At 54.1% G+C, this 20,912-nt stretch overlaps 1 protein-coding gene across 1 annotated transcript in view; it reads left to right on the top strand.

The window, feature by feature from the left end:
* Nucleotides 1–20,912, top strand: part of LOC133356780 (WASH complex subunit 1-like) — a 107,521-nt gene that overhangs the window by 24,581 nt on the left and 62,028 nt on the right. The window contains exon 3 of the mRNA XM_061574448.1: nt 18,174–18,320. Within this exon, the coding sequence (XP_061430432.1) occupies nt 18,174–18,320 (147 nt within the window). The remainder of the gene's footprint in view (nt 1–18,173; nt 18,321–20,912) is intronic.

Consider the following 20,912-nt stretch of genomic DNA (forward strand, 5'->3'; position numbering starts at 1 on the left):
CTTTAGAACTGATTTTTGTGTCTAGTTTATTGTCCCCCCCCTCCTCCTCCTCCTCCCGCATCACCGATTAGTGCGATTGGCTTTGTACCGTGCCAAAGAAGTTCAACAGACATACGTGTGTGTGTGTAGAGACAGTTTTTTGGCGAACCATCGAACAAAGACGGTCACGGCCTCGCGTGCTTTCGGATGCACTTTTTGCAGCTGTCTGGAGTGCTCTTCTTTCCGATATCAGGAAGCCACTGGAGCTATGCACTTTGAAATCATCTAAATGGAAAACGAATTTCTTCAGAACTGCGTTTTGTGGTTAGTTTTGTTGTCCTTCGCCCGCAAATCTGATTAGCGCGGTTGTCTACGTACGGCGCGAAAGAAGCTCAACATAGAAACACGTTCTCAAACTTTCTCTCGAGCTTTTGCCACGCACTACCGCGGGCGTCTTAGTAGGAGTTGAAGGTCGAACTCAAGTCGCCTCGGTGGTAGCGCAGCACCCCAATCACGTCGCCACCGCTCCTCCGCCCACTGCCAAAACATTCCAGGGAGTCGAAGGTGCCCGCAGTTGTGCGTGGCGAAATATTGAGAGGGAAAAAAAGTATTTGAAACTCGGCCTCCCCTGGAAGACCGCGCTGGTATTTTGAGCGACGATGAGAGTGTATGTGCTCGAATGCAGTTCCCTATGTATGTACGTAAGTTGAACTTCTTTCGCACCCTACGAAGCCAACCGTGCTAATTGGAGGTGCAGGGGAAGGACAACAAACGAAATACAAAAAAGCGGTTCTCAAGAAATTAGTTTTCAATGTCGATTTAAAAGTGCATGGCTCCAGTGGCTTCCTAATGTCGGAAGGGAGAGCGTTCCAGACGGCCGCGCAAACGCATCTGAAAGCGCCGCGTCGCGTCGCGGTGACCGCCGTCTTTGTTTGATGGCCAGCCAGAAGCCGCTGCTGCGAGGACGACCGGAGTCCGCGTGTGATGGTTTATGCTCCTTGAGGTCAGCGGGGCATTGTGGTTCATTTGTGGCAAGCACTTTGATGTGGGTGGAGTTTTTTTTTTCTTCCTTACTGTGATATCCATGGGTGGGGGAGCGGCGGTGTTATGGGCAATACTGCCCTGCTTGGATGAGTGACGTCATCGTCGTTGTCGTCATCAGCCATGATCTATCCACTGCTTGATGAAGGCCTCTCCAAGCCGCCACCGTCTCTTGCCCGTGTAACGACTCACACGTGAGCTGATTTAATTGCTCCAACTCTGCGCGGGTCCCATTTTCTGGCCTGCTTCCTCCTTTGGTGATCATACAACTAGTAGAATGAGAAATACAAAACAATAATAACGAGAAAAATAATTTACATCCCTCTTTCAATCCTATGCTAGATGAAGGCCATCCTCATTCATTCGTGGGGTTTGTTTGACCATACTTCACCACGCTGGTCAGTGCGGTCTGGTGATGAAAGGGCCCAGCGTCGTTCCAGACATGACTCTCTCCTATACCTGTCAAGCCCTTATCAGTGCCCTACCTTATTACAGACCAATTCAGACCTTATTGGTCACCTCCGTACCCTTAAAAATCTCAACGTTCATCCTGAAAAGTCCCATCACAAGGGAGAAACACAAACATGTTTTTTTACTCAATTTCCCTGTACAAGAACACGGGTAAGCCGTATTGGTTGACAGGTATGCTCTCCACTGTGCCGGCACTAAACATCAGAGGTCGCAACCGGGTACCTGATACCCGTACTCTACCCGATATTCGGCTGCCCATACCCGGCCAGGTACGGGTACCCGTTTGCGACCCTGGTGCAGCCGGGTACGGGTAGGCCGTGAGTCACTGGTGAGTAACCGTTTGTCACTCATTTCGGGTAGGGTACGGGTACGGGTAGGGAACGGGTACCCGTTTGCGACCCTGGTGCGGCCGGGTACGGGTACGGCTAAGGAATCAAAACCCGTTTGTGACTTCTGCTAAACATGCATAGAGTGTTGTACCTGTAATACATTTCTTATGGGGCTGAGTTGACCTTGACCCAGGACTTGAACTCAAGCTGTCGCGACTCTGTGCGAGAGCGCCCTCCTGTTTTTCTCCCCCCACTAATGCCCGTTCATGATCCCGGGGAAAGCCACACGGCTCAGCTTGTGATTTAACTGTTAACCGAACAAAGAGGTGGTAATGGACGTTTTACATGGCTTGTTTAACTTAAGCAGCCTGCCAATAGGTGATTGCGTGTGCAATGACTTTCAGAAAGGTTACAATGTGGGCCTCTGGTTAACACATTTTCTTAATGCGCAACTTTGTTCGGGGTGGCATTTTACTGAATCAGCTGCTTATTTATTGATTCGCAAACGGGGACGCATGCCTTGTGCGTGCGGGGCGCGCGTATGTGTGCGCGCGTACGCACGGCACCTGGTGGCACTGCGGATAGGGAGGGCTTGACTCGCGATAAAACGAGTTGTCGGTTCGAACCAGCCCCACGATTCCTCGGGAGATCAATAAAATCGGTGCCACTTTGCTCGGCACGCAAACGTCCGCTTGTCCTGTGTGCGGAAAATATCCCCAGCCACTGTAACGTGGAATCCGCACGGTATGGCTACGAGCCACCAATGTGTAGAAGTGCAGCTGCCCATTGCTTTGTAGAGCAGCTCTTTTACAGCACTTTCTGTAAACGGCTGCGAAACTTGTCTCACGAAAGGGTCCGTATTAGTTTTTTGGTTCTTTCGGTGAAGTCACGTAAAAGGGAAATAATAAAATAATAAAATTTAAACATAATAAAATACAATTCTCTGGCCGCCAATTTGATGCGGCTCACGCCATTTGTTTTCTAAACTTACATCACTGGGTGCATAGCAGAATGCGCTGACATTTATAGCTACATCGATGAAATACGGATGATCGAGTTTGGGGTCATGTTTGATTAAATGTATTAGATGTGTGTAGATATGTTGAACTCCGTTTGCACTGTAAGTAGCCAACCGCCCTAATCGGAGGGTGTGTGGGGAAAGGACAACAACCTAAACACCAAAAGCAGTTGTAACAAAATTAATTTTCAGTCTAGTTTTAAAAGTGCATATCTCCCAGTCGCTTTCATATATCGGAGGGAAGAGCGTTCCAGATGGCCGCAGAAGCGCATCTGAAAGCGCCCGCGCGATGCGGTAAAAGAGCGTTTACCGAGGTCGTTTTATCCCTCTACAATTTCATGCGGCTCCGGAGACGTTTGCCGATGCCTTGCGTCGTAAGAGCGGAGCGAATTGCCCGACGTGAACTAAATTGCGAGTGTAATTATTCCTCGCCGCGCTCCCCGACGTTTGATAATCCACACCGCCGCCGCGAGCGAGCGTAAAGGGAATCGGGCGAACGGGACGGTGAACCTCGAGACCTCGGCAATGAAGGGTTGTTATTGGCTGGCTTTGATGCCGACCATCAAGCATCATTGGAAAAGCCGCCCCCTCCCCCCCCCCTTCACTCGGCCGTTGTCTCCATAGGCCGCGTGCCCACGGGCTTCACAATAAAAAAAAAAATCCTCGATTCCGAGAACCCACCCCAATGACCTTTTAGGCAAGTGCGTTAAATATTTAATAGGACAATAAGAATAATAACGGCTTTAAATATATTCGGTGTCGTTTGATATCTGCTCGAGGTGGAATTCCGCCCGCGACACTCTCGGGCCTCGGAGTCATCGTGAAATGTCATTAATGCGGAGTGGCACATTTTTAACGTCCCGACAGATCGCACCTAACGGCTCTAATCGCAAGACTCTGTTCGCTGCAGTGCAGTGCGTTTCCCACGACGTCGAGCAAAACGCGGGCATCGCCACATTGTTACGAATCAAAGTAGCCCATTGGCTTGAAGTTATATTAGAAACATCTTTTACCGCATCGCGCGCTTTCAGACTCTCTTCTGCGGCCATCTGGAACGCACTTCCTATCCAATATGAGGAAGCCACTCCAAGCTATGCACTTTCAAAACCAGATTGAAAATTCTATTCTGGAGAACTGCTTTTTTGTTTTTACTTTGGTTGGCTACGTGCGGTATTTTGTCGACGTAGTTACACATGCCGGCACATTTGCGCTATGCACACGAGCGACAAAAGTTTGATTCTCGAACATGGCCCACGGCTACCGCAAGTGGCGAGTGATTTCCAAAACCCGTTTTGGTCTCCACTCTCCTTCACTCGCCCAAGCCGAGGAGTGGATGTGGCGTGCGAGTCGGTTAATAAGTAAAACTCAATTTTACGTAGCGCCATTCAAGCAAGGCCTCGCAGCGCTTTATGTACGTTGAACTTCTTTCGCACCATACTCAGCCAACCGTGCTGATCGGATGTGGGGGGGAAAGACAACAAATTATCGGTTTCTGTGCAAATCTATGGATTTGAACGTTGAGATTTATAATAATAATAAAAGTTAAATTTATAACGCGCGCAAATTTGCAGACGTAGTGACCGCAACTCAGAGGCGCGGAGCCAAGCTCAGAGTCGCTCGAAAGCATGATTGTAGAGGTGAGTTTTTAAGTCTCTCTTGAAGGAGGCGATTGAGGTGATGCTGCGAATGTGCAAAGGGATATCGTTCCAGACTGTTGGGGCTGCCACCGAGAAGCGGCGCATAGACACGATGACCATCCTGGATCTTGGTATCAAGAGGAGGTCGTGAGTCGCGCTGCGCAGGCATCTGCCGTGTGCTGAGCTGCAGGTTGTCAATAATGAAGAAAGGTACGGCGGGCAGGCGGATATGAAGGCGTTGTGGCAGAGGCAGGCGGTCTTGTGTGTGACCCTACTGGCGATGGGGAGCCAGTTGAGAGCACGGAGACAGGCGAGTGAGTCGAGACGGGGATGAGTGTGGGCAATGACGACGCGTGCTAGGTTATTTTGTAGGGGCACGGGGTGACCAATAAGGTCCAAATTGGTCTGTAACAAGGCAGGGGACTGGATTAAGGGGTTGACAGGTTTGTGCCCCTGTCCCCTGCCTATATGCACTATCTGGCATAGCGCCCTCCTAACGTCAGGAGGAGGGTACCATGTGATCATGACCGGTAAGTGTTCGAGTTGAACGTCCGCCGTCCGCTCCGTGGCTGTCGTCAGCCAGCACCACCAACGGCTTCTCGTGCTCCGCCGTACCACTGTACCACTGTCACCGCTGATGCGGTTCATCAGCGGAACCTGCCAGAATTTGCAATGTGGCAAACATAACAAAAATGGGAGAAACACGAAGCTGACAAAGCTGCCGAATGGAGCCGGCGAGGAATCGCCATCTCCCCCCCCCCATCCCTCCAAGTGAGGAGCTCGCGTCTGGCTGAAATTCCAAATGGCTCACATTGGCGGAGCCTAAACAGACTCGTCAGATGCAGCTCTCTCATGAAATCATGGAAGGGTAGTGGGGTGTGGGTGGCTTCTACACAACCCCCGACCAATGTGTGCGCTTGGTCAGGAGAAACTAACCATGGGTCACCCCTTATGATGCCCTGCAGCACCACAATGCTGCTCCTCAAGGTTTGGCGACGTCAACTCCAGATGGGGTAGCCTGTGCACGATATTGGGAAAAGACGACCCGTGTGCGTTGGACAGGAGACACGGCGAAGAAGAAGATCCAGGTGGCCCGGATTAGGTGGATCGTAGCTGCCGGACACGGGCATAAGGTTTCAGCAGATCACCGAGGTATTGAGGAGCCAGCCCCTTCAGGGCCTTGAAAGCACGTGGAGGACTTCATGCAGCAGTGGATTGGCTAGTGTGGTCCGTAATGTTGAATAGTAAGCGGGCTTCTTACTTGAGTAGAGGACGTGAGGTCCAATCAGCCTTCCCTTTCCCCTGTCCTGGGGGCTCTTGTCCGTCCGCGCAATATCTGTACCCCCCTCCCTCCCCGTAGCTCGTACTTTATACTGGGCTGTTGTTGAATTAAAGAAGCAATGAAAAAAAAAGACGCATCGCCAGTCCAGGGATGATGGGCGGCGGCCGCGACTGACGTTGGGGCGGCAGCCCACGGGCGAGGACAACGCCCCCCGAGAGCGCGTCCAATGACACCGGCTCGTGTGCGCTGTCGCGCTCGGTCTATCGTCGACGCCGTGAGAACCGTGAGCGGCGACGGTGGGGGGGGGGGCAGGGGGGGGGGCAGGGGGGGGGGGGCAGGGGGGGGGGGGCAGGGGGGGGGAGGCCTTCGCCCAGCAGTAGAGAGACGGTGGGGGGGGGGCAGGGGGGGGGGAGGCCTTCGCCCAGCAGTAGAGAGACGGTGGGGGGGGGGCAGGGGGGGGTGCAGGGGGGGGGGGAGGCCTTCGCCCAGCAGTTGAGAGACGGTGTGGGGGGGGCAGGGGGGGGGGGAGGCCTTCGCCCAGCAGTAGAGAGACGGTGGGCAGCTGCTGCCCGACCGTGTGCGTTGTGAAACGGCTGTCGCTTATCTGCACCGTTTGAGCTCCCGCCGCGTCCCCGCCGACGAGTTTCGCGTTTGGCGCCACGGCTTTTCATCGCTCGAGCGCCGCTGTTTACCCACCGGCACGCGCCCCGCGGCGGACGCGTCCTGCCGATTTGATTCCGGGGGTGTCCCCCCCCCCCCACTCCTCGCCTCTCCGCGCGAAACTAAACGTGTCCCATTTTTTTAATCTAAAGCTTTCGTGACTGCAGGGATTCGTATTCTTGGTTGTTTCGGTAAAGTCACCCGAGAACGGTCTGCTTGCGTTGCGGCCGAAACGTCGTGAGAATGTTATTTAATTATGTTAAATGTTTATTATTTTATTATTTCCCTTCTACGTGACTTTACCGAAAAAAGAACCAAGAATATAAACGCGTCCCGTTTGCTCGTTTCTGGCACTGTGTGAGCGGCCGCTGCCGCTGCTCAACATTTTCGATCTGCCCGGAGCCCTCCACGCAAGTAGCGGCTGATAGCTTTGTTTCCCAGCCAGTTGAAAGGACAGGGCTTAGAGCTGCCGAAAGGGCACCCGGCAAGATAATTGGTGAGCGCGTGCCACCTGACCTATGCCGTTATCAAGCGCCGGGCGCGCGAGGTTGCTGATTGTGTGCGGCGTGCTTCTGTGCGCTCGCTCGTGACGGTGGCAAGTGCTGCCCTAGAGTACCTGTGAAGGCCAACGTGGCACACAAAGGCGATCGGTGGCCAACACCGCACCCGGACGGGCGCATTTGTCTTCCCAGTGCTGAGGTTACAGGCTGAGTCAACCTAGGGGAGGACTGGGACCGGTTCAAATATTCTCCGCTGCTATTGGTTCGTGGCGCAGTGCGTTAACCGCTGCACTACCGTTGCCTACCCAGGGACAAAGAGATACCCCATATAGTTTCAACAGACTGCTGGGACAAGGGCTGTTAACGAGCACCTATGAAGGCCGATGTATGTTGAACTTCTTTCGCACCGTACGTAGCGAACCGTGCTTATCGGGGGTACGGGGAAGGGTAACAAACGAAACATCAAAATTCAATTCTTAAGAAATTCGCTCTCAATCTCGGCCTACACACACATTGGCACACTCGCCCTACACACACATTGGCACACTCGCCCTACACACACATTGGCACACTCGCCCTACACACACATTGGCACACTCGCCCTACACACACATTGGCACACTCGCCCTACACACACATTGGCACACTCGCCCTACACACACATTGGCACACTCGCCCTACACACACATTGGCACACTCGCACGCGCACACATAGCTCACAACCTCCTCTGCTGAGCTCCCATTGTTGGTGGTAGCTTCTCTTAACCGTTGCGTCACTCAAAGAGGGCAAGCCCAGCGTGTTTTACCGAGGGGTGGGGGTGGGTGGGGGGCACGAAGTTTGGTGCAAACACAGGCCATGCTCCGGCTCACTCTGCCGCTAGACTTGCGGCAGCGACGCGTGTTTCTCTGGCACGGCGTTCGAGGCTGCTTTGACGGGCCGTCTGTCGTGCCGCCGTGTGCCTCTGCCCCCCCACCCCCAGAGGCCTCAGCTTTTCCTTTACCTCGTCTGGTATGCAGGAGGTCATGGGTTCAATCCCGACCCTGACACCTGCTATATATTTGCATGTTCTCCCCGGGTGGATATTTCCCCCAGGTCCTCCGGTTTTACCCTCCACATTAAGAAACACGCGTTTAGAGTAATTGGCCGATATAAATTTCCACATGATGATAAACCACTTCGTTGAGCTATCATTGTGACCAGGTCGCTTCTGAACAAGAGCTGTGTCGCTCTATGAGCCTTATCTGGTTAAACAAAACACGTTTCTTCGGAGTGGGCAGGTAGGTACTTGGTTGGACAGCGCATTCGTGCACGACAGAAAAATATGCACGACCGACAGACAAATAATCCCTGGTGGGCAGTGTGGAACCTGTTGTTCCTACCTGTAGAAAAGATCACTTGACTTGAGGTAGCCAGGCAGACAGCCCCCCTTCACTATCGGCCCCTCCCCCTTGCTTAGGCACCTCCCCTGCCCCCCCCCCCCCCACTCAGGCCCCTCCCCTGACCCCCCCCCCCACTCAGGCCCCTCCCCTGACCCCCCTTTCCTTAGACCCTCCCCTGACCCTCCTCCCTTAGGCCTCTCCCCTCTCCGTACCCGGCAGTAGGTCTCCACCAATCAAAGAGCTGTTTATATATTATATATATATTTATGCACGACAGACAGAGAGACAAAAAATCCCTGGTGGGCAGTGTGGAACATTGTTTCTACCTGTAACAAGTTTAGTAAGCCGGTGCGGCGTGGGGCGAGCACGTACATGGCGGAGGTGGCGGTGGTGGCGGAGGTAGTGGAGGTGGCGGAGGTGGCGGAGGTGGCGGAGGTGGCGGAGGTGGCGGAGGTGGCGGAGGTGGCGGAGGTGGCGGAGGTGGCGGAGGTGGCGGAGGTGGCGGAGGTGGCGGAGGTGGCGGAGGTGGCGGAGGTGGCGGAGGTGGCGGAGGTGGCGGAGGTGGCGGAGGTGGCGGAGGTGGCGGAGGTGGCGGAGGTGGCGGAGGTGGCGGAGGTGGCGGAGGTGGCGGAGGTGGCGGAGGTGGCGGCGGTGGCGGCGGTGGCGGCGGTGGCGGCGGTGGCGGCGGTGGCGGCGGTGGCGGCGGTGGTGGCGGTGGAGCGTATCCATCCTGTGGGCACCTGCCACGCGGCCAGACTGACGGACAGACGCGCACGCTCGCACGCTCGACTCGCACGCTCGCACACTCGACTCGCTCGCAGACTCAATCCTGGACGCCGTGCACGGTGGTGGCACCACTACAGTAATGATCAAGAAGCACTTGATTTGGCAATGCTGCTGCTGCTGCGTTGGCAGTTGTGCACAAGCACAACAAACAAAACAAGTCGTCACGAGCGCATGAAAGATAGGCGACTTGTCCGGTCTCCGGCTCTCCTCCTTCGCACGTGATAATGATAATAATTATCCTCATGGAATTTGTTAATTGCATCATAGTTTTAGCACAAGGCTATCAATAAGCGATTATATTTCACAGATGGATATTATTTACTTATAGTGGGTGACTTGGCTTATTGGTTTTTACCGAATGTGGTTGTTTGCAAATTAATTTTTCTGAAAATGTGGAATATTTGTACTCCGGCCTTTTCTCTCTTTCGAGTATCTGTGAAAAAGCGCTTTGCAGCTCAACGGATTCCCCCAGCGGAAATAAATAGTTCTGATTCTGAGCTCCCTATCGGCAGTATTTGGCCGATTCATCCAGCGTCTGGCTGCAGATGTCTTGAAGGAGGTGGTGGGTACACACACTTTACCCCACCGCACGCAGCGATTTAAACTAAACTATAAACTTTTTTATTTTACTAGGTAAGGCCCACTGAGTTACGTAGCTTTTTTTAAGAAGCGACCCGGCCACAAATAATATAGCGCAACGAAGTGGCTTATCATCATGTGCAAATGTATAGCAGCCAAATTTGCTGAAGACACATCGATTTAAATGTGGAGGTAAACATCCAGAGGACCCGAAGAAAAATCCACGTGACCACGGGGAGAGAGACACGCAAACTCCGTATTTACAAGCATCATCAGGGTCGGGGTCGAACCCACGACCTCCTGCATATCAAGCGAGGTAGTTAACATCTTGACAACGTGGCAACCTGCCGTTGGACCAACTATGGGGTGTACCCATGCACACTGCTGGGTTCGCAGAGGCCGTGCGGAGAGAGATTCAAGAAACTCGTGCCGATTTAAAGCTTTCGTGACTGCAGGGATTCATCTTCTTGGTTCTTTCGGTAAAGTCACGTAGAAGGGAAGTAATAAAATAATTAAAATAAAACATAATATTCATTCAAACGCTGTCTCCCCGACAGACCTGGTCTTCACCTGAGGACGGCTGCTTGCGTTGTGGCCGAAACGTCGTGAGAATTATATTATTATGTTTTATTTTTATTATTTTATTACTTCCTTTCTGCGTGACTTTACCGAAAGAACCAAGAAGATGAAACTCGTGTCGTTGTTTCAACCGCCGCGCCGGGACATCAAATGGAACCTCGCTGCTCAACGTTACGCGGCTGCAGTAGCAGCAGCAGCAGCTGCAGTAGCAGCTGCTGCTGCAGCTGCTACTGCAGCTTCTGCTGCCGCTGCTGCTGCTGCTGCAGCCGCTGCTGCTGCAGCTGCTGCTGCTGCAGCTGCTGCTGCTGCAGCCGCTGCTGCTGCAGCTGCTGCCGCTGCTGCAGCCGCTGCTGCTGCAGCTGCTGCCGCTGCTGCAGCCGCTGCTGCTGCAGCTGCTGCTGCAGCTGCAGCAGCAGCAGCAGCTGCAGCAGCAGCTGCAGCAGCAGCAGCTGCAGCAGCAGCAGCAGCAGCGTTTAGCTCATTACCCTTAACCGGTTGGCGAAACAAGTTCAACATACATACACACATCCCTTTAAGGTAGCTACCGCAGCAAGATTCCCCGGTTAAAATGTTAATAAATTCCAGTGGCCGGAGGTGGGGAGGGGGATTGTGAGAACAAGATTTAAGTGACCCCCTGCAAAGGTTTGGCCGAGCTCTCCTGAGCGAAATGGTGAGTGAATGAATAAATGAATAATAGCCACCGGGTATCAGCTGAACCTTCTTTTACATTCCGGGCTGTGGGAGGTCACTTGGGTTGTATGACTGAAGAATTGGGTCAGAATCCTCCAAATACCCTCCCTCCTGAGACGATGCTCTTTTTCTAATAGACGCATTCTCCTGCACTTGGGAGCCTAATTGTCGTGCAGTTTGGAATTTCCAAGGGATGTGATGTCCCTGTGGGCCCCTTCTGATCACCACTGTCGGTGCCAATTTCAACGGGTTACATATTCATGGGTGTACGGTTTGGGTTACGAAACTGGCCTTCTCTCCAAATATATACGCACGGATGAATGCACGTGTGTGGGCTTGGCAGAGGCCTCCTGTGTGGCATTTATAAGCAGCCTAGATGCTCAGGCTCAGAGGTCAGAACGTTGAGCCGACACTGCTGAGATCTTGGGTTTACAATCTTGGCAGTCCATTTGCGATTTAAAACGGGTTTCTCAAGTGTGTTTTTTTACTGGTAGGAACCTCCTGGTTACACCAGCCCACAGGGGATTATTGTGCCCGTCCGTTCGTCACGCAGGGAGGAGCTGGGTGGGGGGGGGGCTGGATGGGGAGGGAGGGGCTGGGTGGGGAGGGGCTGGGTGAGGAGGGGCTGGGTGGGGAGGGGCTGGGTGGGGAGGGGCTGGGTGAGGAGGGGCTGGGTGGGGAGGGGCTGGGTGGGGAGGGGCTGGGTGGGGAGGGTGGGGCTGGGTGGGGGGTGGGAGGGGTGGGGCTGGGTGGGGAGGAGCTGGTCACCCCGTGGTGCCCTTATAAAACTCAACGTTTGACCTACTCACGCCGGCTTGTGCCCACCCTCACAGTCGGGCATATTTGCGGAATACACCACGCCGCCGTTGACCCTGGCCATTGACTGAGCAACCCAACGTTCCTACCAGCTCCCTCCGCAGGAATGTGTTTATTTGACCAGGTAAGGCTCCAACTGATCTACGTAGCTCTTTTTCAGAAGCGACTTGGCAACAAGTGATATCTCAACGACGTGACTCGTCATCATGTGGACGTTAATTGCAGCCAAATACTCTAAAAGCATGTTTCTAAATGTGCATCAAAAAAAAAATTGAGGACCCGGAGAAAAATGGACGTGATCACGGGGAAAACACGCAAACTCCAAATGTACAGCAGGCAGTGTGAGGGTCGTGATGTAACCCAAGCCCTCCTGTACGCCAGGCAATGTAATTCACATCTACCCACCGCCGTGTGATGCTTGCACTGCCCTATGAGAAATCCGAGTGGATTGTTGGTCTCGTGACGCGACACCGATAGCACAAATAATCCGCACCTCCTTTCATCACGGTTGGCTACGTACGCTGCGAAGGAGGTTCGACGTGCATGCGTACACAATGGGAGTAAACACATCGTCCTGCTGCGGAGGGAGCTGGTAGCAACGTTGGGTTGCTCGGTCAATGGCCTGCAGGGTCAACGGCGGCGTGGTGTATTCCGCAAATATGCCCGACTGTGAGGGCGGGCACAAGCCGGCGTGAGTAGGTTAAACGTTCAGTTTTATAAGGGCACCACGGGGTGATCAGCCCCTCCCCACCCAGCTCCACCCCTTCCACCCCCTACCCAGCCCCACCCTCCCTACCCAGCCCCTCCCCACCCAGCCCCTCTCCACCCTCCTCTCCCCACCCAGCCCCACCCTCCCCTCCCCACCCAGCCCCACCCTCCCCACCCAGCCCCTCCCCACCTTCCCCTCCCCACCCAGCCCCTCTCTCCCCACCCAGCCCTTCCCCTCTCCACCCAGCCCCACCCCTACCCATTTTTGGATGCACGACGGACGGACGGACACAATAATCCCCTGTGGGCTGGTGGAACCAGGAGGTTCCTACCAGTATAATACCGGAGGATGTGTAGCAAAAAATAATAATCCCGTAATGCATCTCGGTATCCGCAGCAACAAGGGACGTGCCACTTTGTAAATTCCCCGGCACAACTCAGCGGGCAGCTGAAGGGGGCGAAGCGAATCACTCAAGGCCACTTTTTTTTCGATTTGAAGCTTTCGTGACTGCAGGGATTCATCTTCTTGGTTCTTTCGGTAAAGTCACGTAGAAGGGAAATAATAAAATAATAACAATAAAACATAATAAAATAATGCTCACGACGTTTCGGCCACAACGCAAGCAGCCGTCCTCAGGTGAAGAACAGGTCTGTCGGGAAGACAGCCTGGGGTGTTTCATTCAGACGCTGTTTTTCCGACAGACCTGGTCTTCACCTGAGGACGGCTGCTTGCGTTGTGGCCGAAACGTCGTGAGAATTATTTTATTATGTTTTATTTTTATTACTTTATTATTTCCCTTCTACGTGACTTTACCGAAAGAACCAAGAAGACAAGGCCACCTTGTTCTGACTCGACAGAAGGTGCTCTCACTTTCAGGTCATCAACCCGCCGCCACCCCACAGGGCACACCCAGTGCGTCCAAATCGTCCTCTCATACCATGCTCTCCGCGGCCCGCTCTGACCTTGTTATTGGCTTGGCCCGCGCGCAGCATGGGCACGCTAAAAATGAACGCGATGGGTCCCGACTGAGAGCCGCAATTCTTCCCGACCTTGCGGATTGCGTCGCCGTGCCCTGAGATGCCGGTAACTATTAACTGGACCTTGCTAAGCAGGTGGCGGTAGGCCTCGGCAAGGTAAGGTAAAAGGTTACAGGTAAAAAGCAACGAGCCTACCTTTACCTTACCCCTTGGCATGTGGACACCTTTACCCTTTAATCTTTTACACGGTAAAAAAGGTAAATTACCTTTCCTTGCCGAGGCCTAGGCGGCGGGTTGGGGTGTTATTTTTGGACGGTGCGACGGGTTCCTTCGGTCCCGTCGCACCGTCCGTTGAACTTCTTTCGCACCCTGTGTTGCCAACCGTGCTTCGTCGGAGGTGCGGTGGCGAAGGACATGAAACTAAACGCAAAAAAGCAGTTGTAAAGAAATCTAGATTGAAAAGTCGCTTAGCTCCAGTGGCTTCCTAACATCGGTAGGAAGAGCGTTGCAGACGGCCGCGGGGGCGCGTCCGAAAGCGAGCGATGCGATGGCCGTCTTTGCTCGATGGCTACCATAAAGCCGCCGCTTGCGAGGATGGCCGGGGTTCGCGTGGTGGTTCATGCTCATTGCTAAAGACGGCAGCGGCAGCAGCAGCAGCGTACGCGCACACGCTGCCGCTGCTGGGCGCGAATCTGTTTGGTGCCAAAGCAGCTCCCCCTGCCCTCCCGCGTACAATAATTGGAATGTCTTTACCCCCGCCTCGCTTCATTTTTCCGCGCACAGCCAGCCCGCGGTTTGAAATTTGAACGCCACGGGCTAATATTCGGTGGCGGCGCGTAATGGCCTCCCGTTGCACACTCCGTCTCGTCGTTCTGATGGCCGCGCGGCCGGCCTCGCCGTGCCGGGACGCGTTCTCTGTGGTCGGCTGGAATCGCTGCCAAATGATCTCCTTTCGTCCGAAGTGACCTCTGGTCAGAAAATCACCGCCGCAACCTGTAGTCGGCACACGGGAAGCTCCGACGAGAGTGTCATTTTCTCGCCGAATACCTCCCTCCCCCTGTTATCTTCTGCCTATGTCTGACCTCTCTCTCTCTGTCTCTGTCTACGAAGTAAACACGCCCACTGTTACGGTATGGTATCTACGCATCCGGTCTATGCATTTAGACTCCATGTAAAAATCCACGTTGTATTGTATTTTGTACAGCGCACTTCGTATCTACGTGATTTTCGGTTAGCTGGGGCGGTGGGCAGGGAGAAGGAGTCCTTTTGCTTGTATGTATGTGCCATGGTGGTGAGATGATGTTTACTACCTCGCCTGGTAGACAGGAGGATCGTGGGTTCAATCCCGACCCTGACATTTGTAAGTTTGGAGTTTGCGTGTTCTACGCGTGGTCGCGTGGATTTTTTTAGAAAACACGTTTAAAGTATTTCGCTGCTTTCAATTTCCGCGTGATGATAAGCCACTTCGTTGAGCTATCATTTGTGGCCAGGTCGCTTCTGAAAAAGAGCTATATCTAGCACAGTGGGCCTTACCTGGTAAAATATAAAAAAATTAACCCGTAAAAACAAAGTTTTTCACTATAAATCCTTTATATGCGTGGCATCGGGGCGGCTAGAGTCCTCTCGTCCTCTGGCTTGAGATGGCTGCCACCTATGGGTCAGATGATTGTCTGCCACCATTAAGCAATTGGTAATTAAATATTTAAAAAATTTTCCCTAAACAGTGTAACATTTTTGAAACATTTTTTCACGAAAATTAATTGTCACGCACAACGAGTCTGTGTGGAAAATGTCAGCTCGATTCGGGTCACGGGAAGTGGGTTAAAACACGACCGAAAGATTTGCACGGTCGTAAGCAAGCAAGCACGCAAGCACACAAGCAAGCAAGCAAGCGAACTTAATATAAAGGATTTAAAAAAATAGTTGAGCTCAGTTGAACTTCTCTCGCACCGTACGTAGCCGACCGTGCCAATCGCAGGTGCGGAGCGCCAGTGCCGACAGCCGCGCTGGCGCCGCCAAATTGCAACCGCGGAACCTCCGCGTGCGTGCGTGCGCTTCCGCGCTTGGAATTTCAGCCGGGCCACGGGGTGGAAGGCAGACGTGGCCGTGCGTTTAATGCCCTCCCTGAGATTTCCCCACCCCCCCCTTTCCCATTTCCCAGCTGCCACTTGCCTTCATCGAGATAAGCCCCCGAGCACAGGACTCGGCCGCACCGGCATCAACCGCCGGTGACGCCGGGGGGGGGCGGCTGTGAGCAACATGAAAGCCGCTCATCCTGTTGGCAACGTTCCCCCCCTGCCCCACCACCCCCCCCCCCCCCCCCCCCCGCTTGGGGACCCTCACTGGGGTCACGGCGGTTTGACGGTGGGAAGGTTGACGATCGTCATCTCCGATGCTCCCGGCTTTTCGATTAGCGCCCGGCCCAAAGGTTTTCTCCCACCCATTTCCCCCCCCCCCCCCCCCCCAGGTCACACACGGAGCGACGCTGCGCGCCGTTAGCAGTTCGTCGTGAGGGTCACGGTTCGGTAATTGGTGCCCGGGCGCGCGGTTGGAATCGTTGGATCCCCTTGAACAAACAGTGTAGGACAAGCGCGGCCGGGACTTTGGCCGCAGCCAAGGACCGCGACCCCCTTTGACGAGACCGGCGTTGTGTCCTGGCGAACAGGGATCGTCGGTACGCGTCGGGGGGGGGGGGGGGGGGGTGTGCGACTGGAGGCAAGTTGTTTATCACGTGCGGCCGTGCGCACGCCCGCGGACGGAGGGTGCAATTTCCCTGCCGGTGTGACGCAGCCGCCGCTCGCCGTATGAAAGAGATTAATCAAGGATTCTCGTTTTGGCCAACCTTTCATCAGCGAGCATTCGGCTGACATGCCCGCCCGTGCGCCCATCCCAAGACCAATGTCCGAAGCGGCGTGCTCAAAATGACTCTTTAATGGTCGGCAATGGCCAGGTACGATTGTGGGAATCATATTGGTTTTTGTAACCCGGGGGTGTTCTTCTTGTAGGGAATTACCAGTCCCGAGAAAATTTGATGTGCGCTTTCAGCACCGCGCGTTCGTTGACTGCACAACGTGAATGATTTTGTTTACCTGATATTCATTTTTATTTCCACCGCCCCCCCCCCCCCCTTAAATATAACTGCCCCGAAGAGTCGTTTGCGGGGCCCACGTGTGTTTCCTGCGATTTTACGCGCACAAAGATCCTTCTATATCGCCTCTAAACAGACTCTTGGTGCATTTGCCCCTAAGCGAGCGCCTATTAAGGTCCGCGCGATGCACCAAGGGGGTTGTTTGGCCAGCGCCTCACCCAGCTGCCTTAGTCTCCCCGGTGCTGATGTTAATACGCTGTAAGCGGTGTATTCGTTGACCTAGGCGAGGCCCTTGAACCGGTTCGGATATTCGCCACCGTTATCGGTCATTAGCGAGAATCGAACTCGTTTCGGCGGGTTCGCGGTGCGGTGCGCTAACCCCTGCTCCACCGCTCCACTTGGCACACACAAAGACAAAGATCCCCCGTATAGCCTTAACAGACTGTAGGGGCAAGTGCGGTTAGCGAGCACCTATGAAGGCCGGCACGGTACACGAGGGGGTGTGTGGCCAGCACCACGTCCGGCCGACTTTGCCTCCCTAGCGGCGATGTTTACACACCGCACCAGGTACTCATTTGAGGCCGAGTCGACCTAGGAGAGGCCCAGGATCGGTTCAGATAATCGTCACTGGTGTTTGCCGTGAGCGGGAATCGAACCCAGGTCGCCGGGTTCATAGCGCAGCGTAGTGCTACACTACCGCTCCCCACTGGCACACGCACACGCACACACACACGCACACGCACACGCACACACACACGCACACACACACACACGTGAGCGGGCACGCAGCGTGAATGCATATTCGAAGATTCTCATATTGTTCAAAAGGTGTTTGTTTTTCAACCCGATAAATAGCAGATGGCAACCAGTGGTGCCATGCATCGAAGTGCCGCGGACAAATCGCAGAGGAAGGATGCCGCCACATCTCATTGGAATCGAATGTCACAACAAATGTCCCGTTGTCTGATGGCCCTCGTACTACACAGGCTTTGAGACCCTGGCGATTTTTCGCGTGAACGCGCATCTCGCGTGGGACGCGCGCTTTCCCATCTGCTACGCGTGTGCGTACGTTCAGCTTGCTTCCGCACCGCACGTAGCCAACCGCGCTAATCGGAGGTGCGGCGAGGAAAGGACAACGAACTAAACGCCAAAAGCATTTCTAAGCAAATGCGTTTTCAATCTGAATTTAACAGTGCACAGATTCAGTGGCTTCCTTGTATAGAACATTCCAGACGGCCGCTGGAGCACATCTGAAAGCGCCGCGACGATTGCGGCGACAGTCTTTGTTCGTTTAACGGAGGGGGGGTGGGGGGGCTCTTGAACAGGTGCACGTACTATTCTTTGGTTCTTTGGGTAAAGTCACGTATAAAGATAAAATAATAAATTCAATAATAGCATACTACGACGTTTCGATTGCAACACAAGCAATCATCAGGTATAAAAGAAATAGCAACAAAAATCTAACCGGAAAACTATAGACAGACATACAAGTATGCTATTATTTTATCTTTATACGTGACTTTACCGAAAGAACCAAAGAATAATTCCTGCAGTCACGAAAGCTCCGAAATTGAGACGTGCCACGTACGTTTGCCGAACTTCTTTCGCGCCATACGTGGCGGCCAACTGCGCTAATCGGAGATGCTTCGCAGGTTTTTTCCAGCGCCAAGTACCCGGCGACAGAGGGGCTCGACGACTACGTGTCGGTGTTCACCGGCGCGGGAGACGGCGGCGAGGTGCGGCGCCCGCGCTACAAGCTGCAGAGCAAGCACCGCGTGCTGGATGAGCGAGCCGTCAAGGTGAGGGCCAGGGCGCTAGTGCTCGCGGTCGCGGGTGACGTGTCCATCGGTCGGTCGGCCTTTGTGTCCGTCCCAAATGTGCATCACTCCACAGGTCAGTCCGTACTCTTTGGTTCTTTCGGTAAAGTCACGTAGGTAAAAAATAAAAGTGAAAAATTTATAATATTTTTTTTACACTTTTATTTTTTTACCTACCGAAGAGTATGGATCCTGATAATTGGTTTTTTACCCTTCTATCTGGCAACAAAACTGACACCTTTTTTACAAGGAGTCATGTTTGCATAGACCACAATACCTGCAGTCATAATGCAAAAAAAAACATAACACTGATAATATATGTACTGTCCTTGAAGTTGATTGGTCCACACCCGAGACAGCTTTCCTTAGAGCCTAGTCTCACATGGGTTGGACTAACCCGCGACGAACAGCGACGCCGCGTGGACTGCGGCGGGGAGCGCGGCAATGCGAGTCCAAGCGCCGGCGATTATCTCCGCTCGCTCGCTCTCTCTCTGTCTCTCCGCCGCGTTTTCCCGAAAGTTTCTCATCGCTCGGCTGCGGTGGCGAGGTTATTTTTTTCAAATTAAACGCTCTGAAGCCCACGCCCCCCCCCCCTCCCCTTCAGCTGTGACGACGCGCAGTGCAGCAGCTCACTCTCGCCACATAAATCGGGGGGGGGGGGGGTGTTGATTTGTGCGCAACCGCCCGCGCGGTCGCGCCGCCGCGGAGTTAAAGGTCGCGGCGCAGCCAAGCCGGCCGTCGTGAATAATCCTCGAAGTCGGTCCCGCCGGGATTAATCATCACCGGCTGTTTAAATTCAACGCGATCAATGAATCAAATTCGCCGCCCCCGAACCAGATTAATGATCATTCTTCTTGAAGCTCGCTAATAGCAAATAAAAACCCGCCTGAGTGTAGGGGCGGGGGATGCGGTGAAGGCGGAAGGCGGGGGGGGGGGCGGGCAGTCGGGGGGTGGGGTGGGCGTGGGGGATGTCCGAACACACGAGCACAAATGACCCCGCTTGTTCAAACACTCTTATCGCCCACTTAACACTTAACACTTGACGGGACCTTAAATTTCCAGCGCAATCGGTCAGTGTTGGTAAACAATGGCTGCAGAGTTCACCCCCCCCTCCCCCCCATGCATTATACAAAGTTTAGGTCCCATGGGTGGTACCTGCCCACAAGGGGTTACGGCTGTACACCGGCGTGCCCACCCCCTCCCCGCCGATCTGCGCGTCCTCCCTCCCTCGCTCACGACGAGTCGCGGCGCAGGGCGGCGGCGGTGGAGTCCTCCCGTTGGCTCGTGCGTCGCGACGGCGCAGCAGCGTTGGTTTCTTCACCCCGGGCCCCCATCCCCCCCACCCGCGTACCATCTAGCACGTCGCAATATATACGGGACGGCCGACTGCACTGAGGCTCGCGCGGTTAGCGAGCCGATATCCTCCATCCCCCCATTTTCCCTGCTCCCCCACCCGCCCGCCCCCCCCCCCCCCCCCCCCCCCCCGGTAGGAGGCAATCCCACTGGGATATTTGCACAGGGTTGGTGTACGATGATTTTTTTTCTGCAATATTTTGCTGTCTTTTCTTGGATTTTCTGTTTGCACATAGTCACTTTAAGATGTTTTCTTGTTCATGTTTTTGTTTTTTGTTTGTTGCGGTTGCACCCGATTCAAGAGCTGAATGGCTCACAGGGCTATACCTAATAAATGAACTTTGAACTTTGTACAGCAAGCGGGGTCACTGACCTCGCGGATTCGGTGCCGTCTGAAGAAAAAAATGTGGACAAAGCGATTTCGGACAAACGTTCGAATACCGGACGGTAGTTAAAAAAAACACACACGAGTCTCGGACGTTTGTTTAAGATTACTATTACTATTGTAATGACAGGGTAACACCTGCCGGCCTGTAAGGGTAATTACGGTTATAGCCGCATCACATAATGCCTCATTATGAAGGGGCGTGTCTGGGGTAAAGCTCAAGGGCGGAGTCAGTCGAGAAGCTCCGGGAACCATCCCGAATGTTCTGGAAAGGAGGCGTCGCCAGAGGTGGAGCTTGGCCGCACCAGGCAGATATACGGAGCCCCGACCCTCTGGTTCGGGGCTGTTAGCGTGGGTGTCTGGGTGCGTCGCTGCCGTCGTCATCGCTTCGTCTTGGACCACGCGGCTGCTCTTCTGCAAGATCAGCTCCGCCGCTACGCTCGTCGATCAGCCAGCGGAGATGGGCTGCGTGTTTTGACAGCCTGGGGGTAGCCGCGTTACGGAGCGTATCGCGCGGTGTGCCACTAGACGTGTGTCGGAAGTCTCCCACTGCACTGTTATAAAGACAAAAACATTTTAGACAGTGGCAGAGGTCGCAGACGGGTTTTGATTCCTTACCCGTACCCGTACCCGGCCGCACCAGGGTCGAAAACGGGTGCCCATACCCGTACCCTACCCGATACCTGGCTACCCGTACCCGGCCGGCTATAGGGTAGGGTACGGGTGACGGGTACCCGATTATGACCTCTGGGATGAAGCCATGTTGCAGGCGCGGGTGGGTTGATTCTAGGAACTTGAATTGTGAGAAGAGAGAAGACGTTGGGAAATGAGTGACA

The sequence above is a fragment of the Lethenteron reissneri genome, chromosome 55, assembly GCF_015708825.2.
Source record: "Lethenteron reissneri isolate LAM-NWPU_2019-01 chromosome 55, ASM1570882v1, whole genome shotgun sequence".
Taxonomy (NCBI): Eukaryota; Metazoa; Chordata; class Hyperoartia; order Petromyzontiformes; family Petromyzontidae; genus Lethenteron; species Lethenteron reissneri.